Source organism: Salmo trutta, chromosome 28, assembly GCF_901001165.1.
Source record: "Salmo trutta chromosome 28, fSalTru1.1, whole genome shotgun sequence".
Classification (NCBI taxonomy): domain Eukaryota; kingdom Metazoa; phylum Chordata; class Actinopteri; order Salmoniformes; family Salmonidae; genus Salmo; species Salmo trutta.
Window position 1 is genome coordinate 34,138,387 of NC_042984.1, and position 14,394 is coordinate 34,152,780.

Here is a 14,394-nt window from a genome sequence, read left to right on the forward strand (position 1 = left end):
TACTGACCTCCTTGCCTAGTAAGGATGTATAACATATAAAACTATGTAAAGTCTCTATGCTCTCTACTGGCATATTGGAGTCTGTGTTGCTGTTATGTGGGAGATAATGGTGGACATACAGTACTGGTGGATACAGTAGTACTGGTGGATACAGTAGCTGGCCTACATGAGTTAGTTCTGGCATTTCCGAATGATGCTGATGCCTGATGAAATGCTTAAATTACATTGCAACACAATATTAAATGCATTTTCACCACCAATTAAACATTCAGGAAAAAAATGGAACAGTGAAACAAATGGAGAATATCTTGAAATGATCCAGAAATTTATCAAATCGGATAGAAGATGAAAGCACTGAAATTAGACATGCCAATGATTGCACTCTTTTGAGAATGGCAAGATATAGTGCTTTCGGAAAGTATTCAGACCCCTTGACTTTTTCCACATTTTGTTAGGTTACAGACTTAGTCTAAAAAAAAAAAAAAAAAAATTAAATCCTCAAATCTACACACAATACCCGATAATGTCAAAGCAAAAACAGGTTAAGAATTAAAAATGAAAAAAAAATATTCAGTATTCATACCCTTTACTCAGTACTTTGTTGAAGAAACTTTTGCAGTGATTACAGCCTCGAGTCTTCTTGGGTATGGCGCTACAAGCTTGGCACACCTGTATTTGGGGAGTTTATCCCATTCTTTTCTGCAGATCCTCGCAAGCTCTACCATGTTGGATGGGAGCATTGCTGCACAGCTATTTTCAGGTCTCTTCAGAGATATTCGATCGGCTTCAAGTCCGGGCTCTGGCTGGGCTACCCAAGGACATGGGTAGCCCAGCTTGTCCCAAAGCCACTCCTGTGTTGTCTTGGCTGTGTGCTTAGGGTCGTTGTCCTGTTGGAAGGTGAACCTTTGCCCCATTCTAAGGTCCTGAGCACACTGGAGCAGGTTTTCATCAAGGATCTCTCTGTACTATGTTCAGTTCATCTTTGCCTCAATCCTGACTAGTCTCCCAGTCCCTGCCGCTGAAAAACATCCCCACAGCATGATGCTGCCACCACCACCATGCTTCACCCTATGGATGGTGCCAGGTTTCCTCCAGACGTGACACTTGGCATTCAGTCCAAGGAGTTCAAGCTTGGTTTCATCAGACCAGAGAATCTTGTTTCTCATGGCCTGAGAGTCTTTAGGTGCCTTTTGGCAAACTCCAAGTGGGCTGTCATGTGCCTTTTACTGAGAAGTGGCTTCCGTCTGGCCACTCTACCATAAGGGCCTGATTGACAGAGTGCTGCAGAGATGGTTGTACTTCTGGAAGGTTCTCCCATCTCCACAGAGGAACTCCGGAGCCCTGTCAGAGTGACCATCGGTTCTTGGTCACCTCCCTGATGAAGGCCCTTCTCCCGATTGCTCAATTTGGCCCGGGCGGCCAGCTCTAGGAAGAGTCTTGGTGGTTCCAAATTTCTTCCATTTAACAATGATGGAGGCCACTGTGTTCTTGGGGACCTTCAATGCTGCAGACATTTTTTGGTACCCTTCCCCAGATCTGTGCCTTGACACAATCCTGTCTCGGAGCTCTACGGACAATTCCTTTGACCTCATGGCTTGGTTTTTGCTCTGACATGCACTGTCAACTGTGGGACCTTATATAGACAGGTGTGTGCCTTTCCAAATCATGTCCAATCAATTGAATTTACCACAGGTGGACTCCGATCATGTTATAGAAAAGTCTCAAGGATGATCAGCGGAAACAGATTGCACCTGAGCTCAATTTTGAGTCTCATAGCAAATTGTCTGAATACTTATGTAAATAAGGTATTTCTGTTTTTTATTTTAATACATTTGCAAAAATTCTAATAACCTGCTTTTGCTATGTCATTATGGGGCATTGTGCGTAGACTGCTGATTTTTTTTTTTTAAATCCATTTTTAGGTTAAGGCTGTAACGTAACAAAATGTGGGAAAAGTCTAGGGGTCTGAATACTTTCCGAAGACACTGTATATGATTACTTACATTTGAGAGGAATAATCACTATGGAGAATTGCTACTGCATGTCAAGCAAGACATGGTGGATGAATAAAGATAGACATGACGCTGACAAGGACAAAACCAAACATTTTAAATTTGAGCAGCGTTCAATGCTCAGCCATGCCATCTACTTCGCCAATAAATAAAGAATAAATAAATAAAGAATATACATTATAGGTCACACTGAAGTCAAGAAACCAGTAGACTTTCCCCAGAAAGCTCACGTCACTAGCAGCCTGTGCCCAGACATGACACCTTGAGGCCAGGCCAGTTTATTAAGAGTTTCCCATTTTAAACCCTGTGCTTAAGCTTGATCCAGCCCCAGGGGTCCTATTCAGTCTGCCATGAAGACGCTAATGGTTAACAAGTTCACCCTCATTGGCATTGGTGCATAAAGAGACATTATAAGCATTGTTCTAAGAAATTATAAAGGCTAATACATGTTTATAACAAGTTATAAAGCATTATACCTGAACGCTTTAGCTAAAATGTTACAATGGTATTCATACAATAAACCAATGTGATGGGGTGTGAGTGGACAGCCCTTCCGTGTACCTTTTCGCTGAAAACCAGAATGGGATTTTTTTGTCAAACTATGATTTGGTTGGTTGTTGTGTAAGTCTGGGGCAAATGTGTTTGCCCTTTCACTTTTTCTGTATGCAGAGTTGAATGATTAACTGGTAGTATCCATGCTTGCCCCATCTCTCACTGAGAAATCGCTTTCAGAAATAGATAAAATTGTAAAGATGTGCGCCACCAAAGTGGAAAATCTTGTTTCTCATTTTGTTTACCCATTTAGACAACTTGACTTACTGTACTATAAATTACACAAGTTAAAAATACAATTAGAAATATAAAAAGACATGAAGTATGCCCTTTCTGTGGTGTCCTCATGCTACAAGTATCATAGTTATCTCCACAGAACATGACTGCAGGAGTGACTCAGGGCTTTCCAAGAATAGGTTTTCCTTGACAACTACCAGGCGCTTCACTTCCTTGTATTATGCATTGAGCACTGGGAGGGAGGGAGAGAGAAAGAGAGCGAGAGAGAGAGAGAGAAAGAGGAGAGAGAAATAAAACTGTCATTGAGAGACTTGAATAAAATACGATAGAGCGAGAGGTAGAGTGAGAGAGAAGGGTAGAAGAAGGGAAAGAGAGGAAGGGAGAGCAACACAGTCAGAGCCATGGCTCAGCGGGCAAACATAGCACAGAGCAGAGCGCTAGCTTGCTCAGACAGACAGGGGAAACAGAGGCCCCACGTGCATCTAGCACGCCAGGCTCTCTATCCTCTTACATAATGTCTCAAGTTCAATACAGCCGTGGCTATTTAAAGCACTGGCTAGGCCTGGTGACAAAAAGGTGATATACTTAGTGCCCCGAATGCTGCATGAAAGCCCCGTTAGGGCTATATCGGTCACAGACAAGACCTGGGGTGTGGATTTTGGTCATGCTGCTGGTATTTTTAGAACAGCTGATGATCTTGGGGTATTTACAGTACATGCAGTGCAAACCCACCCTCAGCGGATAGATGCCTCACATCAGTATGTAGCCAGCTAGCGTCTAGAAGCTAGTAGTTAACGTAGCGCTTTCATGTTGCGCATGATAGCCATATAAGTATTTGAGGGATATTATGGACTAACCCCATCCGTTTTTCATGGGATGGCTAACTAATCTGCCCGATTGTGTGCGCTGATATTGGAAATCATGGGAAAAGAGGGCTTTTACACTTAATTAAAGGACAATCCATTTAACTTGCATGAGCAAGCTAGCACAGGCTATGCACACACAGTTTTAAAAGCGCAAATCATGCTACTCTGGTTACATGGAGCTACAGGTTCAACTATGGCCAGACAAGGAGTGTAGCATTGGTGTTTTAATATAACCTGACCATTATACATTGTCTGAGAGTGTACATTGTCATGGCCCATGCCTTGATAACCACCAGTGCATATTTGTTGAAGCAAACAGGTTGATCAGTCATAATTTAGAAGAAAGCAGATATGAAAAACTAACTGTTAAAAATAACCATAGAAGGCCTAGACTGCTCCCTCTTAAAAATGCAACTTTAGCCCCTGGTTGTTAAAATGTATGTTATTGTAGTTCCAATTGGAGCAATATTATGAAGTCAGAAATGTACACATTTAAAGGGATAGTTTTTCATATTTCAAACTTTGTTTTTGGGCAGTTGTGAGCTGCCCCTTTAAATGGTATTAGGTGGTCATTAGCCAGTAACAGTGACTTCCTTTTTTCTCTGACCTAAACCTGTTGTCTTTTTTCACCACGCCCACTCAAAAGTCCAAAGCTGCATAGAAAAACTGCATAGACTTTGAATCCTACAAATAACAGAAGAAACACATTTCCAACCAAACCTACCAACGAAATGACAAACTGGCACATACATTTGAGAGTGCTGTGTTCATGCATCAAACAGGTGCTGGAAATGATATCAAAATGTGATAACCTAAATCAAACACAGCAGGAGGGAAGATTAAAGGATTTGATTGCATTGGTAATTATAGCAGCTCTTATCGTGAATTACTGGCGACGAGAGAAAGGGCTTCACAGAGTGTCGGAAACATGAGTACTGCTAGTGCTAACGAGAACGTCAATTTGGTGCAAAAGAAGGGCGCATATTCGACGGTATGGCAGTATTTCGGCTACAGGTAAACTGATGTCAACCAAATGCAAGTGTTATGCAAAAAGTGCCTCAGAGTTGTGGCATCAACAAGAGGCAACCCAACACATTTATTGAACCATTTGAAGAAGAACCAGCCCTTACTTTACGCCAATTGCATGGTCAAAAAAAGACAGCAGCAAACACCCTCAGCCATAGCCAGCCACCTGCGTTAAACAGACATTGATTGCCAATGCGTTTTCAAGTGTAACGCTCTACAAAAAAAACATTGAAATCACAGAGGCTATCGCCGATCTATCACATAGTGTCAATAAGAATCATGTCTTTGGCTGTCAGCAAAGACGGCTTCAACAAGATGACAAACAAGCTGGACAGGAGACTAAAGATTCCATCTCACACATACAGTGCTTTCAGAAAGTATTCGCACCCCTTGACTTTTTCCACATTTTGTTGCGTTACAAGGTGGGATTAAAATGCCCTCAGAACAGCCTCAATTCGTCGTCGGCATGGACTCTACAAGGGGTCGAAAGCGTTCCACAAGGATGCTAGCCCGTGTTGACTCCAATGCTTCCCACAGTTGTGTCAAGTTGGCTGGATGTCCTTTGGATGGTGGACCATTCTTGATACACACGGGAAACTGTGAAATTTGATTTGAAACCCAGCAGCACAGTATTTTTTTTAACTGCACTGTAGGGGCTCGTAAGTAAGCATTTCACTGTAAGGTCTACACCTGTTGTATTCGGCGCATGTGACTAATAAAACTTGATTTCATTTGATTCTTGACACAAACTGGTGCTCCTGGCACCTACTACCATACCCTTTTTTCCCCCATTCACCTTCTGAATGGCACACACACAAAATCCATGTCTCAATTGTCTCAAGGCTTAAAAATCCTTCTTTAACCTGTCTCCCCCCTTCATCTATACTGATTGAAGAGGATTTAACAGGTGACATCAATAAGGGATCATAGCTTCCAACTGGATTCACCTAGTCAGTCTATTCAGTGTTTCCCAAACTCGGTCCTGGGGACCCCAATGTGTAGTACTAGTGCAAAAACCAAAACGTGAACCCCTGTGGGTCCCCAGGACTAAGTTTGGGAAACACTGCTATGTCATGGAAAGAGCATTCAACCTCCTGAGTCAATGTTAGAAGCACCTTTGGTAGCGATTACAGCTTTAAGTCTTTCTGGGTAAGTCTCTAAGAGCTTTGCACCTGTATTGTACAATATTTGCACATTATTCTTTAAATTCTTCAAGCTCTGTCAAGTTGGTTGTAGATCATTGCTATGCAGCCATTTTCAAGTCTTGCCATTGATTTTCGAGCTGATTTAAGTCAAACCTGTAACTCGGCCACTCAGGAACATACAATGCCGTCTCGGTAAGCAACTCCAGTGTATATTTGGCCTTGTGTTTTAGGTTATTGTCCTGCTGAAAGGATTTGTGAATTTGTCTCCTAGTATCTGTTGGAAAGCAGACTGAACAAGGTTTTCCTCTAGGATTTTACCTGTGCTTAGCTCTATTCTGTTTCTTTTTAACCCAAAAACTCCATAGTCCTTGCCGATGACAAGCATACACGATGCAGCAACCTCCATGCTTAAAAATATGAAGAGTGGTACTCAGTGATGTGTTGTGTTGGATTTGACCAAAACATAACGCTTTGTATTCAGGACATAAAGTTCATTTCTTTGCCATATTTTTTGCAGTTTGACTGCAGGGTGCATGTTTTTGAATATTTTTTATTCTGTACAGGCTTCCTTCTTTCACTCCGTCAGTTAGGTTAGTATTGTCGTCAATTAGGTTAGTATTGTGGAGTAACTACAATGTTGTTGATCCATCCTCAGTTTTCTCCTATCACAGCCATTAAACTATGTAATTGTTTTAAAGTCACCATTGGCCTCATGGTGAAATCCCTGAGCGGTTTCCTTCCTCTCCGGCAACTGAGTTAGGAAGGATGCCTGTATCTGTGTTGTGACTGGGTGTAACATCCAAAGTGTAATTAATAACTTCACCATGCTCAAAGGGATATTCAATGTCTGCTTTTTTATACCCATCTACCAGTAAGTGCCCTTCTATGCGAGGCATTGGAAAACCTCCTTGGTCTTTGAGGTTAACTCTGTGTTTGAAATTCACTGCTCAACTGAGGGGCTTACAGATCATTTTATTTGTGGGTTACAAAATCATGTTAAACACTTTTATTGCACACAGAGTGAGTCCATGCACTTAATCCATGCACCTGAACTTATTTAGGCTTGCCATAACAGAGGGGTTGAATACTTATTGACTCAAGACATTTCCGCTTTTCATTTTTGATTAATTAGTCAAAAAAACACAAAAAAACGTAAAGCATAATTCCACTTTGACATTGAGTTTTGTGTGTAGGTCAGTGACACACAACCTCAATTTTAATCAATCTAAAATTCAGTCTGTAACACAACAAAATGTGGAAAAAGTCAAGGAGTGAGAATATTTTTTAAAGACAATTTCCCAAATTGTCATCCCAACACTGTATAAACAAAATTAAGCGAGAAGTTGAAACTCACACGTTGATTATTACCTTTGGTCTAGTAAAACAACCAAGCCCTACATTAGTTTGAAAGTACACTTTATTGATGAGAAGTTTACACTGAATTGTTGGTGCTTGCAAACACCTATAGGCTACTTCACTGGAGATCAACATGGGAGAAAACAAGGGTCTGGGGTTGAGAGACGCTTTAGCTGCCTGGGGCCTGAATGAGGAGCAGCAAGTGTGAATAACGATAACGCCGCAAACGTGGACCAGACTGGACCAGACTCCAATGTTTTGGACACAGGCTGCACCTTTGCAATTGGTAGGCTACGTGTTACATGTTAAGGCACTTTGACTTCAATTTGAATTATAATAATGATTAAAACTACTTATACATAATTACACAATCATACGCTTCCTATTCCATCTGCAGCCTATGGTGCCCGACTAAATAATTAACTTATTCATGTTATTAATACATTTTGTGCTGCTCTTATAGCACACGATATTTTGATGATCATGTTAAAAATGTATGTTTGTTTTGTTAATATTCACGTGTAATAATCCTATCTATTAGCATATGCATAACAATGGTATTTCAATTGGTTTTGTATTCATTCATATGATCTCATTTTAGAAGCGACATTATCTAACCTGACACTTGTCTGATGGAATTAGCCAGTTTTCCCCCAAGTGCTTGAAAATCTCAATTCATAATCACGATTGCAATATCTGGCAAAATAATCGCAATTAGATATTTTGTCCAAATCGTGCAGCCATACGATCTCGATTAAGAAAGCAAAAATCAAGCTCTTTTTAAGCTCCATCTCTGACTGCTGGTGATCCATAAAAAAAGTAAATGCACTGAAGCATACAAACTCCTCTTCTACCCTGGCTAAGAAAGTTCTGACTGACTCTGGCATCCTAACTGAGAAGAATAAACTCATCACTTATGCCAATCAGCATTTATTCTCGGCAGACTTTTTTTGGGAGAAAAAACGTGATTTAATTGACCCTGGTCAGCCAAACGGCTGCTCTTCCCTCTGCCATCCTCTAGCTGACTCGACGGTTAACCCGTCACGTTCTAGTGACTCTTTGTTTATATTTCAACTATTTACTTCCTGTGATGTGCAAGATGCCTTCCTTAAAAGTGGAACTGACAGCGTTTTAACTACTTTGCAGATATGAAACAAACAGACAATCGTAATATCAGTAAAAAATATATATAAAATTCCCAACTTTATAGGTTTTAAAAATAGGTTCTATTTGACTCAAAATTCCATGACGTACAGTAAGGCATTGTTAGGATAATAGATGTATGCAGGTGGATGGATGCAGTTCAATGCATGATTAATATAATTCACCAATACATTTCTTGGTAGTTAAAAAAAATATTGCTATCAGGTTGTAAATTACAGCTGGCCTGGTACATTTTTTGCTGCCTCCACCCATACAGGACGCACTGTTTGAGTTTCAATAATTTTGAACAAAAAACCTGACAATTTTAACTAAGGCTGTAAATGTCAATACAATCAACTATTAGTACATGTACATGTGTGTGTACTGACATGTGTGTATAATTGATAGATGCGCACACACACGCTACATGTTAATGTTTTTAAATGTATGTAAATGGTAAAGTCTTTTGTCTGTAATTAATTTCTCGTTATATGTCAGACCCCAGTAATACTAGCTGTCGCCACTGGCGTCAGCTAATGGGGATCCTAATAAACCAAATCAAAAGCCAGTCATAACGTGGCTAATAGGCTAGCACACTGTCACAGAAATCTTCGTCGTCAGACGATATAGCGAAATCATCGTCGGAGAACGTGGACCAATACGCAGAGGAGTTAGTGATCATCATCTTAATTTATTAAATGAATGTGAACACGGAGGAAAAACAAGAAAACGAAATAAGACTAGTGACAGTTTTACAGGCATAATAAACGCAGTGCAAAATACAACTACCCACAACCTACCAAACAAACACACACCTACTTATAGGACTCCCAATCAGAGGCAACTAGAAACACCTGCCTCCAACTGAGAGTCCAGCACCCAAAACTACACATAGAAAAACAAACCTAGAGCCTATACCAAAACTAACACACCCCACTACACCACACACAAAACCCCACAATACGAAACAAATATACCTTGGCCACGTCCTGACCAAATATAATACAAATAATACCTAAATATTGGTCAGGACGTGACACACACATATCAAACACAAGGCCCGCGGGCTTAATAGGACACACAAGCAAGTATAAATGAGTCAATAGTTGAGTCATGTACTTTCTGAAATGACAGCCTGATGCGCTCGTATCGGTGAATTCAACTCGTATCGCTGCTTTCCGGTCTCCTGTTAACCGCACGCAGCAGAGGGAAAGTGTACACACACATGCCACAGTCCAAGCTAGACTACTAAAATGTTGCAGTCTGGCTTCAGTTTTTAAAGATTGACAATGAATAACCCAAAAACTAAACCTGCGACAAAACACCATGCAGAGGACAAATATGTAGGCCTATTACAGCAACATTTGAGCAGTAGCCTAGGCTGACTTCTCAAGTACAATACAATTGGAGTGCACCATAAAGCAAGTCTGCATTCAACCGCAATGGGGATCCATGCAGTTCAAAACAGCTACCACTTCAATAAAGCCATTAGATGCGGTTCATCATAGCGGACTGTGCTTTATTACAGGCGACAATTTTAGTACTCATCACTGCATTATCTACCAGAAAGTTGGTTGGCCCTCTTTGAAGTCACGTAGGTTGATACATTGCTATGTTTTCATTTATAACAAAAACATTTTTTACAAAAACTCCCACAGTGCCTATCATTACTTAACTTTAGAGGTATGAGTTACCACGCTCAGTCTCAGGAGTGGCTAACTGGAAATTCCTTCAGTCTCTACTGTGTTAACTAAAAGCTGATTTACCTTTCTTGCACCTTATTTGTGAAACAATCTTCAAAATGTTCTTAAATTTGATGTTCTGGTGCTTCAAGGGCAATTCAGAAAGCTGATTGAGCACCTCATTACTGATGAATGTGTTTGTTTTTCTTTCTGCTTGCATTTTGTATTTATACTGTGTGCAAAACATTATGAACACCTGCTCTTTCCATGACATAGACTGACCAGGTGAATCCAGGTGAAGGCTATGATCCCTTATTGATGTCATCTGTTAAATCCACTTCAATCAGTGTAGATGAAGGGAAGGAGACGAGTTAAAGAAGGATTTTTAAGCCTTGAGACAATTAAGACAAGGATTTTTCATGTGTGCCATTCAGAGGGTGAATGGGCAAGACAAAATATTTAAGTGCATTTGAACAGGGTATGGTAGGTACCAGGCACTGCAACGCTGCTGGGTTTTTCACGTTCAACCGTTTCCTGTGTGTATCAAGAATGGTCAACCACCCAAAGGACATCCAGCCAACTTGACACAACTGTGGGAAGCATTGGAGTCAATATGGGCCAGCATCCCTGTGGAACACTTTTGACACCTTTATAGAGTCCATGCCCCAACGAATTGAGGCTGTTTTTAGGGCAAAAGCTGGTGCAACGCAATATTAGGAAGGTGTTCCTAATGTTCTGTACGCTCAGTGTATATTTTCATGTGTATTTTCTATAGATCAGGGCTCATCTGTAAAAAAAAGAGACATTGGTCTCAGTATGACTCCCTGATAAAATAAAGGTTAAATAAAATATACACCACCGGCTTTAGAACATTTGGGATGTGCTTTACTGAAAATGATACCATTCATTGAACTCAATGTCACTAATAGTTATGAATGACTTTGCATTTCATAACAAAAAGGTAATAGAGGAGGAACACGATAACTATTGGTTGATCTGAAGTGAAAACTGAGACTCAAAAGTTTTGACTGCTAAATGGTAAGTTCGGTCTTTCCAAGATGGCACCCAGGCTATTGTTCAGATGAATGTGTCAGAAACTGCTATCCTGTGGCTCACAGGAGCAGGAAGTACTGAGCCTCACGCTAAACAGAACAGATGACAAAGGATGGAAAAACACCCACTAACCAACTAGGTTATCACAATACCAGCATTATGATTTCCAGAAACATAATGGAAAGGAAAACGAAATCTTGAGATAAACTGTCCTAATGTTACTCAGTCCCATTGCTTATTTTCCGAGCTATAGAGGACTATAAAGGTTGGTCTGACTAATGTTTTCCTTTTTTTTTTGCCATCGGAAATACCAGTATCAAAATAATAATGATACTGTATCGTGACAACCTATAAACAACTAACTCCAATTCAATACTACTACTGTTTCCCCTACCATTACTTAGATGAGGAAGTCTCTCTGCCTATATCAACTGCCAGAATAAATGCACAGAAGCTAACGCCACATCCAGGCAGGATTAATGATGCAAAGCTGTTATTTTTGCCTAACTGTGCCACTGTGCCATAAATTACACCACTTTGTTCTCAAAGAACAGAAACATAAGCCTTTGTATGTTCTCACAAGGACTGCATTGCTAAATGACATTGTTGTTATCTAACATCCATTCATTTGTTTTCACGGCTTTACTTCTACCATACCGTGGCAATCACCGCTTTTGGAAACGTTGATGTGATGCATCTCTCTCACTCAGAGCGTACTCTTATAGGGGTGTCTATGTACACTGTCAACCCGTAGGATTGCTGACGTGGTGGATTTTGAGTCCATACTCTTCATAATAAACATCTCTTTGTCCACAGACTCCGCAGGACATTGGAAAATGCTGCCCAAGACAACATTTGCGGGCAAATCTCAAACCAACTTCTGGACGCCTTCATCTGTATCAATCCAGAATAGCCCTATACCCTCCTCTATTATTTTACTGTTATTATATTACTGTACAACTGGTTACAAACACCAACCTCATGGTTTGTTTCGTATTTTGTCAAATATTTGATGTTTATGAATGTTATTTTGTGTACTGTGGGCCAATTCGGCTTGCAACTACCCACCTTTAGACTAGATGTCAACAAAGGCATTACCAGAGATGTGCATATAATGACGATATAATGTCTCCACCCTAACAATGGGATTCATTGTCCACGGAGCAGAACGGCGGGCTTTCAAGCTCCTGCCTATTCCTCTCTTTGGATTGGTGGATACACCTCGTTAATTGAATAAGTTTGGGAATATTTGATGAGGGGTTTTGACGTCAATCGCCTGTACTCAATGCAGAGTGAGATGATATGCTAGCCTCATGAATATGCATATACAGTCTCGAATTTCACTTCTATTAGAATATGCCTCAAATATCAAAATAGCAATTCATGTTTATCTTGACTAAATTGGACACTCTCATTGCTCCACATACAAAAAAATCCTCACCTGCTTAATAATTAAGGGTATGCTTAATGCTCATGAATCGACTTCTGTGTGGACAGATTTTGGGCAGAGATAGGGCTCTCGGTTCTCTCTGGCATAACATAACCACACAGAAGTAGATTTCTGAGTAAAGTTACACACTTCCCTCAAAAAGCATAATATACATATGGTATGATGGTTTGACCTTGTACAGAAAATGTAACAAAAATGTCTTGATTGATATTGCAACAAACAGCCTTTGCTGAACTCAAACACATCCTGCAGTTGTGGCACTTAAGTGGTTGTGCTACAGTTAAAGGCCCAGCAGGCAGCTTTTTGGGGCGACCCCTGACAGGAAGAGGAGAAGCGAAAGGTTTCACTCTTGCCAGAATCTGTCCAAAAAGAATTGCCCAATGCGTTTCTATGAGTTTATTTTGGACCTAAGCTTGTCGCCTGCCTTCCTGCCTTTGGGACAACGACTCCCATTGTTAAGGCATGAGCATCTCATCATTATACAGATCTCTGGCGACCCGACCAAATTCACGTAGAAATGTGAGTTATAGATCTGTCACTCATATTGAAAGCAAGTCTGAGAATCAGATCTGTGGTGGCTACATTCAGATCATTTCTGCATTTTCTAATGAGGCGACTGACACTACCCACTGGACACAGAAATCAAGTCAACATCTATTCCAACGTTGATCAACCAGTGCATGTCCACTGGGTACATTTAAACATGTCTTATTTACTGACATTAATAAGATATGAGGGGACACATTTCAGTTAATAATTGAACAACTTTGTTGCATTCCAACTACAAATACAGAGCACTCTGCAAAAGCCAAACCATGCACCTTGATATCAAAGGCCAACTTCTGCCCATTTCCTACACAGCAGAGAGAGAGAGAGAGAGAGAGCGCACTGGGGCTATAGCAAATAAGACCCTCGTTTAAAGAAGACCCATCCACCCAATGAACATTCGCTTTTATATCAATCTATTATTCAACGGCACATTCGTTTTGCGATGTCCCATAGCTTACAAACGTAAAATGATCAGAGGAAAGTAATTGCGTATTCCACCTAATTGCCAATGACAGTTCTATTGCAACTCTGAACTCACATTAAATAACTTTTGTCACACAAATAGGCTACAAGATGCCGACAAAAGCGAAAAATACCCCTAATTGAAGCAACCATTGTGCGTTTTAAAGGGTCGGAGAAAATGCATAGTACTTTTGCTCGTAAGCGGAAGGTCCCACACATGTCCTGTAATAAGTCATGAAACGCTGTTTATAATGGGTGAAAGGCCTATTCCCGGTTCGTTCCATGGTTTTCGATAAAGCCCGTCTTACCTGCGAGACGTCATAGCAGTCTTAGAAAGCTGTCTTCGAATGAGAAGGGAAAGTCAAATAAAGTGAGCGTTCCCTTTACGTCTTCGCCGTGTCGCTGTTGGACAGCGTGCACTCAGGAGGGAGTTTATTGAACAATGTTCAACTCCAAAGACAAATTATCGCAGCACACCCCGCCTCCAAAGCAGCGGCGGTTCTAGACCATTTCAACGAGGGGGGGGGCAAGCTGGGGCCAGTTGTACTGTTAGAGTGGCCAGTTACATTAGACGTTATTGTTGTCATATCGTTTTCTTCACTGCATTGCAGGCATTAACAGGCAAAAGACCATATTCATAATCATCATCGTTGCCACCAAAGCCCACAGTCATATTCATTGTACCACGCGGTCCCTGCAGCTAAAACATAGACTGAAAGTGTGTAGCTTATTCCAGGGGCGCAACTTTAGTTTTAGAAGTGGGGGGGGCATAACTTGATGGGGGGTCTGGGGTTCCTCCCATTTTTAGGGGCATCCATGGCCCTTCTAGCCTTCTCTATTTAGAACAACATAAAGTCAGCA

The 14,394-nt window shown here is 40.8% G+C and overlaps 1 protein-coding gene across 2 annotated transcripts in view; it reads right to left on the minus strand.

The window, feature by feature from the left end:
• The window catches only part of LOC115166080 (tyrosine-protein phosphatase non-receptor type 11), a 58,647-nt gene extending 44,657 nt beyond the window's left edge, over positions 1-13,990 (minus strand). For both annotated transcript variants that reach the window (XM_029719744.1, XM_029719743.1), the window contains exon 1: positions 13,842-13,990. In XM_029719744.1, coding sequence (XP_029575604.1) covers positions 13,842-13,855 — 14 coding nt within the window. In that variant the 5' untranslated portion in view covers positions 13,856-13,990. The remainder of the gene's footprint in view (positions 1-13,841) is intronic.
• Positions 13,991-14,394: the final 404 nt, after the last annotated feature.